General features: G+C 43.8%; 1 protein-coding gene across 1 annotated transcript; it reads left to right on the top strand.

The window, feature by feature from the left end:
* Positions 1-1,425: 1,425 nt before the first annotated feature.
* Positions 1,426-5,924, top strand: cyp1b1 (cytochrome P450, family 1, subfamily B, polypeptide 1; the record flags this gene model as incomplete). The annotated part of the gene is made up of 2 exons (XM_079229805.1): positions 1,426-2,426; positions 3,159-5,924. 2 exons carry the CDS (start codon positions 1,426-1,428, stop codon positions 3,763-3,765), a joined length of 1,608 nt encoding a protein of 535 aa, XP_079085931.1. The 3' UTR covers positions 3,766-5,924.
* Positions 5,925-8,914: the final 2,990 nt, after the last annotated feature.

Here is an 8,914-nt window from a genome sequence, read left to right as displayed (position 1 = left end):
GTTATCATTGATCTTAAACAGTTTGAACTCTGTTGCCCTGTGAAAGGGTTTTTACAATCTTTTTGGGGGAGTTTTTCCTGATCCGATGTAAGGTCCCGGGACAGGGATGTCATGTGTACAGATTGTAAAGCCCTCCGAGGCAAACTTGTATTTGTGATGTTGGGCTATACAAAATAAACTGAATTGAATTGAATTGTTACCTCCCCTCAGGCAGCGGCGCTTTGACTTGCTTTCTAGCACTGCTGAAAGCTGCATGCTGATATGGCGTATGATAATTATATGAACATGAATAATAACACCCTAGAAACGAGTATGGTGATTATGTTTGTTTTAAAATATGCTAAGACAAATAAGATGCACATGCATTTATACTAACATATCACCACTATCAATAATAACCCCATCTAATAAGAATAATAATAGTAATAACAAATCATCATAATAAAGTTGTCTTAGCATATTTCATAGCGTTCATTGTTATTCAAAAACATTTGTAAAAGTTTAATTCCAGTATAACTGCAGCTGGAGAGTCCTATTCCTTTCTCACGAAACGAATATTCAACCACTTCAGTTCACTTAATTCTTCTCAGCTTCGAATGCGCCCGTTTACAAGTCGGACAACAACGTGTGTTGCCTGTAAGTAATACACAGGGCGGGCGGGAGGGTGGAGGAGGAGGAGGAGGAGGAGGCATGATGGAGGGAGGGTGGCTCGACACCCTTTGCAACAAACCTGCCCACTGTAACAAAGCCGGGACACCAGCAGACGCTGACGGGCCGTGATGCTGCGCTGCTGTGGGGATAAATAACTTCACTGGCTGCAGCGCGGCTTCAAAGCAGAGGCAGGCTGCGGACTGGGAGCAGCGGGAGCGCGCAATTAAGACTAATTACCGAATATTGTTAAGATTTTAAAAAATGTAGTCTTTGCATTCAGTTCCTGGATAAACAGTGGAAGTTGGATCCGAAACCGAAACAGCAGTGAATATATGTTGGATACGTTGTAAAGCCTGCTCTTTTTGTTGATGCATCAAGGACATAAGCAGGTAGTTAATCACCTTCTGATTCAACTGAATTCATTTTCTTTTTTTCCTCTACATTCTGAACTTGTTTTATTTCACAAGCCTACACCCTATCCTGGAACCCTATATATATATATATATACATATATATATATATATATATATATATATATATATATATATATATATATATATATATATATATATATATATATAGAGATATATATATATATATATATATATATATATATATATATATATATATATATATGTGTGTGTGTGTGTGTGTGTGTGTGTGTGTGTGTGTGTGTGTGTGTGTGTGTGTGTGTGTGCGTGTAAATGTGTAAATGTGTGTGTAAATGCAAGTGCGTTTTATAGTAACATCTTATTCCCCTGCAGGATCCCCAAGATGGATAATACTACATGGGAGGGAATAAACCCGGCTAACACAAGAGCTCTGCTCCTGGCATGCGTGACTCTGCTGTTCTCCCTGCACCTGTGGCGCTGGCTGCAGCGGCCGCGCTCGAACCCCGGCCCGCCCGGGCCGCCCGGCTGGCCGTTCGTCGGCAACGCGCCGCAGCTTGGCAACACGCCGCACCTGTATTTCGCGCGCATGGCAAAGAAATACGGCAACATCTTCCAGATCAAACTGGGCTCTCGGGCCGTGGTGGTGCTGAACGGGGACTCCATCAAGCAGGCGCTGATCAAGCAGGGACCCGAGTTCGCCGGCCGACCGGACTTCACCTCCTTCCAGTATATCAGCGGCGGGGACAGCCTCGCGTTCGGCACCATCACGAACTGGTGGAAGATGCACCGCCGGGTGGCCCAGTCCACCGTGCGCATGTTCTCCACCGGGAACCCGCAAACCAAGAAAGCGTTCGAGCACCACGTCCTCTGCGAGGTCAAGGAGCTGCTGGAGCTGTTCGTGGAGAAGACCAAGAGGCACCAGTACTTCCAGCCCATGACGAACCTCGTGGTGTCCACGGCCAACATCATGAGCGCGGTGTGCTTTGGGAAACGCTACTCCTACGAGGACGAGGAGTTCCTGCAGGTGGTGGGCAGGAATGAGCAGTTCACCAAAACGGTGGGTGCGGGCAGCATCGTGGACGTGATGCCCTGGCTGCAGTACTTCCCCAACCCCATCAAGACCATATTTGACGACTTCAAGCTGCTCAACCTGGAGTTTAACACGTTCATTCGAGACAAAGTTATGGAACACAGAAAAAACTTCCAGTCGAGCGTCATCAGAGACATGACGGATGCTTTTATACTGGCCATGGACCAGCTGAGAGACAAATCGGGGCTCTCATCGGGGAAGGACTACGTAGCCCCCACCATGGGGGACATATTTGGAGCGAGTCAAGACACCCTGTCCACTGCACTGCAATGGATCATCCTCTTACTAGTCAAGTAAGCAAACGTATCCCGCTTACTTGTATATGTATATGTATATGTATATATATATATATAGCTTTTAGATGCACACAAACAGGCACATTATGATGGCAAGCAACACCAGATAATACATCTGAATCACTGTAACAGCCTGATGGTGGTGGTGGTGGTGGTGGTGGTGGTGTGTGTGTGTGTGTGTGTGTGTGTGTGTGTGTGTGTGTGTGTGTGTGTGTGTGTGTGTGTGTGTGTGTGTGTGTGTAATTACGTTCTGTATAATATCTATAAGTTCTGGTATAGGAGCAAGCCAGATCTGATCTGTAGGTGTGTGTGTGTGTGTGTGTGTGTGTGTGTGTGTGTGTCTGTGTGTGTGTGTGTGTGTGTGTGTGTTTGGCGGATTCAGGTATTGGCAGCGTGACTGAAACTGCACCACACAAGTGAAAGTGTCCAGTCAGCATTTTACTGTGCAAGATAATTTTTTTCTAATCCTGTATTTTTTGGCTATTTTTTGATTAATTTGTTTGAATAGAAAGAGCTGTTAAGAGCTTTTCAAACTTCACTTTTGAAAATGAAAGTGAAATGCTCAATAACTGTGCCCATGCATCTCATCCTTAACTTGTTACTATATGCCAGGCAGCTGTACACACCATCTCAGTTATTGCATCATGATGTAAAGTGAAAAAGAATATGAGTGTGACCTCCACCAGCGAGGGTGTCGCTTAAAACGTAGCTCTCCCCCTGTGAACGCAGGTTCCCCGAGATGCAGGCGCGTCTCCAGCAGGAGGTGGGCAAGGTGGTGGACCGCAGCCGGCTGCCCTCCATCGAGGACCAGCTACAGCTGCCTTACGTCATGGCCTTCATCTACGAGGTGATGCGCTTCACCAGCTTCGTGCCGCTCACCATCCCCCACTCCACCACGGTGGACACCTCCATCATGGGCTACGCCATCCCGAAGAACACCGTCGTCTTCGTCAACCAATGGTCCATCAACCACGACCCGGCCCGCTGGGTCCAACCGGAGACCTTCGACCCCCAGCGCTTCCTGGGCCCAGACGGAGCTCTGAACAAGGACCTGACGGCCGGCGTGCTCCTCTTCTCCCTGGGCAAGCGGCGGTGCATCGGCGAGGAGCTGTCGAAGCTACAGCTGTTCCTCTTCACCGCCCTGATCGCACACCAGTGCCACATCACCGTGGACTCGGCCCGGCCGGTGAAATTGGACTTCAACTACGGCCTGACTCTGAAACCGCACGCCTTCTCCATAGCGGTGACTCTGCGTGAAGATATGAGGCTGCTGAATGCGGCTACCAGGCAGGCCGTCCCCAAAGACGTCAAGGCCCAGCCTTCAGTCGACTCATAAACAGAAACAATATATATATATATATACTCTAATAAGCAAAACAAATGAAGGTTGAAACACAAAAGACTAATGAACTATCGCTCATGGTCGTGGGCTGAAAACTACATGTATAAGCTGAAATCTCAGGCTAAATTGTGATCACTGATTACTAAAAAATCTTTAAGCATTATAGTGCCAGGAAGGAACAGATGTGGTGTCTGTTCCATAGGAGCATTGCTGCAAGAATCCATTGAAAAGCATCTTCGCTGTCAAATTAAAAGGTCACCAAACAGCTTTTCAGGAATCCCTACAAGTTGGTCGGTATTGTAATAATGTTCTTCTCAACAAAGGGTTGCCGTGTCAAACTTCCTGAAACGTGCGTGTCAGAAAAAGGTTGAACAATTAAAGCCGGAGACGTTCATTGTGACGAGAGGTCGGACTCGTGACCGATGCAGTGATTCTGCGTCAACAGGCGAATAAGCTCATGGAGTGCATCAGTCTAATGTCTGCCCACAACATGTCTTTCATACATAGAGTGTACAAGCTTAGCTACTCAGGAATAAGGCCAATGAAATGTCGAACGCTGTTCTAACTGGAAGGCTTTTCATCGAACACATTCTGAATCTACTGTAGATGCCGTTTAGAAAAGGCCGAGACCTTCTGCCCGCGTCATGTGATCTGCTGTCCAATGCCAGTGTGAGAAGACTAACATTACATCAGTGTTATTTAGTCGCTTATTTCCCGCTTTTTTGTTGCTGTTTTTGATTAAGTGTGAATGTTGTAGAATGCTGCTATATGTTGTAATGGAAGATTTTCCTATCGATCTGTTAAAAAGGAATGAAGTCTCTGAATCAAAGTTGTCTTAAGTCCGTTTATTCCTGCAGGAAGGAAAAGTCTGTGACGGCTACTGGCGCGGCCTGTAACACAGAATTCTCAATGGAGTACCGTCATGAGACTATGTTATAACACCTTGAGGTCTCCGTCTCCAACCCCCCCCCCCCCCCTCCCAATGGAGGAGACAGAATGGCTGATTCTGTTACGAGAGACATGATCTTCCTCCGTTCCCACCAAACACATTTACATTTCCCTTGTCCTCACAGTCACCAGCCTATCTGTTTACTGGCCCTTCATATACAAATTGGGGGAGATCAGACAAGCCTTTGATCCCAGTACCTCGGCTTCTGCTCTCCATTTGGCTCTGAGGGTCCTTTAAGGTTCAATTTAGACCTCACAAGATTACAACACTATATTTTACCATTACAATGTAAAAACGTTTCACTCCGTAATTTAATTCCCAATCTCAAAATGCCAGTAATCCTGTTCTCTGTTCTACTTCTTCTTTGTGTTCTTTTTTATTTGCAGACATATTCATGCTGTCTGGTTGGGACACTGTATATATATATTTTATATTTTCCGTAGACTCATGTAATCGCCGCTGCAGCACGAGAGACTAATGCACTGACAGTGGAGAAATGTAATTCAGATGCATTTTTGAAATAACTGGTGACTTTAAGCAAGTAACAGACCAGGTGTATGTACAGGTTCATATCCATCGATGGCCCTCAGTGAGACAACAACCCTGACACACTGCTTTCTAGAGACAATTAGAAAAATGACTAGTCTAGCAAGTGGAAACATACTTGCATCACTGACGGTGTAGTTCAGTCGGTAAGATCAGAAATTAAATTGCATCCGCCGTGTTTCCTTTTTCCTCAATAACCCAAATGATACAATGTTCACTTCCACATAATGGTTTTGTCAACGTTTTATTCTGGAAAATAACTGAAATAACATCGTGCTGACGGGTGGCGCGGGGTCAAAGTCACCTCATGAAAACACTCCATGTCATGTGTTGCATGCCAGGGGCGGAGCCAGACGATGTAAACGTTCAGGGCTCCGCCCAAAACCTAGGGGGGTCCCGGGGCATCCCCCTCCCTGGGGAGGTTCTTTTTTGTTTTGTTTTGTTGTGCCATTTACAACTGCTATATGCACTTTTTTACAAGTTTTTTCAGAATAGAATGCCAAAAAAATCTTTTCAGCAAATTAGTATAGCCTAGCATATAACAGCCCGCCACGACAATGTTAGGGCGAACATAGACTGATGGGAAATGACACAAAGTTGAAGGTATTTTTTAAATAGATTTTTTTTTGTTTTCTTGAGAAAATATTTGGGGCCGCTTGCCTGCACGTTGTTTTGAATGATATTGTACAGTGACATAATAAACAGACACGTTAACTATTCTTTTGTTTTTTTCGCTGATGTAGTTTTCTTTCAACAGGTTAATTAAAGGTGACACGACGGACACGTTTGAAAACTGTGTTCAAAAGATTTGACACTAACATGACTTTGATGCTGACAAAAATAACATTTCATAGTCTGAATGTGAACTTAAAAAAATAAAATAAAATGATACGTAGCCAGGTTAGGTGGGAACCAAAGGGAAGTGTTTGGGAGCGTTTTTATCTCACCCTGCCAGAACATCCTGTACTTGATCAGCTTGCACCCAGCCGGCCAGACAACTTTTCGTGCGTGACAAATTCAGATACAACTACAGTAGATGATTACCGATACGTCACTCTCCATGCTCCACTTGGTTCCGCTTGTTGCAAGTACACAAATTGAACCTGAAGACGAAGCGGAGCCAGTGAAGTCACGGGTGGCAACGCTCCAAGAACAATCTGTTGGAGTCGGAAGCAAAAACTCCGCGGCCTCTCCGCCCTGAAATCAGGAGTCAAAAGGAGCTGACAGATCATCAAAGACAAATGAGCCTCAGAGTCTCTGACAATTTCACGGGTAATATGTATCAGCAGGATAATGACTTGAGTTATGATAGCAGACAATATCAGCCTCCAGGGGTTATTGCTTTTGTTGTGTTTCCCTGCTTGCATTACAGGAAGCTGCAGGAGGAAGCAAATGTTACAGCAGAGCTATGATAATCTGCTCAACTTGTTACACGGAAAAAACACAAAAGTAAACACGAATATCTGAGGTACGTGCCGAAAATGCCAATTGAGTGGTGGTGAGACGCATACTACATCATTACAGCTTACATCTGTCAAAGTCTGCATTAGAGCAAGATTACCGGGAATCTTTCTATTGAAGTGTGTATCCCGCACACAGGAAGATCTGACTGTGAGTTGTGTAATTTAAGACGAGCTTAGATTGGGAATGAGGGGATATATGGAGATCTGGATGAATGCTTGCGAGGCTTTTAGAGATGTGGCGGTCGGGGAGGACCGGTAGGTCAGAAATGAAGGCACAATAGCCTCAAGTGAAGGCTACCATAGCTGAATCCTAAGCAGAATGGTGGTGGTTCATATCGTGTTTACATGGCCCCCAGATAAATCTGTGGTTAATGAAATTAGCCCAAACTTGTTACCAATGCTATCGAATACGTACACAAAGCACAGCTAGAGGGAGAAACCGGTGGCCGGCCTCTGGCCTTTAAGGGGTTTAAAGGAACTCTGTACGTTTTGGGAAATATGTTCATTTTCTGGTGGAGAGTTAAACGACTGACACCCTTCTGATGTCTTTATGTGGAACAACAAGGCTACAGCCAGCATCTAGTTAGCATATTCAGGATAAAGGCGGGAAAAAGCTAGTGTCCCAAACCAAGCATAGTTTGTTTGCAGTTTAAAATTAGCGAAGAAGCTCCTCCCTAAAGTGTGAGGATTACAATTAGCCAGATTTTCCAGAAACTGTTGCAGAACATAACCCCCCAATAAATCCAGAATGCGTCTTAAAATGTCATTAAAAACATACAATATACTGTTTAAAGTAGTGAGTTCTAGAGGTGCTGGATGCTAGGCTGGTGGTGCCCGCGTTTCCAGTCTTTGTGAAAGCTATTTAGAGAGGTATCCATCTTCTCGTCTAATTCTGCCAGAAAGCAAATAAGTGTCTTTCCAAAAATATCAAACTACTTCAAGTGTTTGCAGCGCTAAGGACCACAAAAACAAAACCAAAAAAACATTTGAGTGTCTCAGAGGAAGACAAAGTGGCATTAAAAAATAGACAGAACCGATTTTGCTGACCCTGTCAGATGTTCTTGCTCCAGGAAGAACATCTGAAAGCGGCAGCAAAATCTGTTCTGTCTATTTTTTGTCTTTGTGTCAGCCTTTGCTAAATCGCGTCCTTGTCTTTTAGGCCAGCGTGTACAGACATCAAGATCAGATGCAATCACTGACAGAGACATTGTACATGACGCCTGAGAAGAAGTATAAAACATCTAAAAATGTGAGTGAATTCTGCAGGTTTCAAATGCGGCTTTTAAATGAAGCACAGGAGGGTTGTGAAGTCAGTCAAGGAGAGGTAAAGTTTTCATGACTGTATAAACAAAAGAACCTGTGCTCATTTAGAGTAGCTCTACCATGATATAAAAAAGGGCTGCAACATGACTAGACTGGTGGCGTAAATCTGATTCAGTAACAAATTAAAAATTTCCCTGGATGAAAAGGGAAGGGATGCCAGAGAACTCCACAATCACTGGAAGTCATGCCGGAGCCTGCTTCTTATATCTCTACTTGTCCAAAAGATTAAGATCAATGTAGTTTATGACCCCCATCAATAAAAAACAGTGCACATTTTAATTACAAGTCAGAGATTAAAAAGCATAGTGCGAGAGTGCCCTCTTCATGAACGGCAATAAAACTAACACAAGCACACAAATGACAAGTTTCTTGGGATTGCACAGATTTAATTATTATAGATTATTGTACCATCAATCATTCAGTTTATGACACTGTACAGTATATTCTCTTTGTAGTGTATGAGATTTGAGGAATATCGTACGTGTTCTGGCATTTGAAGAAAATCAAATACATCCGTTGTGCCGGTAGAAAACATCTGTAAAGTGATAAATAAAAACGTATTTTTTTCTCATTTAAATTTCCGTAGCCTTAAACATACATTAAAAATGAATCCCTCTAAAGCATCGCTTAAAACAAAACTAACACACAAAACTAACACATTATCAAGTGCAACATAATTAGGAATGCAGGAGACAGTAATAAAGCGAAGCATTTAAACATTACATCCGTACATCAGATCATATTGTGGCAGCATCATCTAATGTTATAGACATTTCTGTTTCAGAGAGAAACACAAATGACAAAATCTCAAAAAACCCATTAACATGCTTACCAGTGAGGTCATTTACTAAACACCTTAATA

This window comes from Taurulus bubalis, assembly GCF_910589615.1.
Source record: "Taurulus bubalis genome assembly, chromosome: 14".
NCBI classification, from domain to species: Eukaryota; Metazoa; Chordata; class Actinopteri; order Perciformes; family Cottidae; genus Taurulus; species Taurulus bubalis.
Note: the sequence above shows the minus strand (reverse complement) of the source record. Positions and strands in the feature narration are given on the sequence as shown.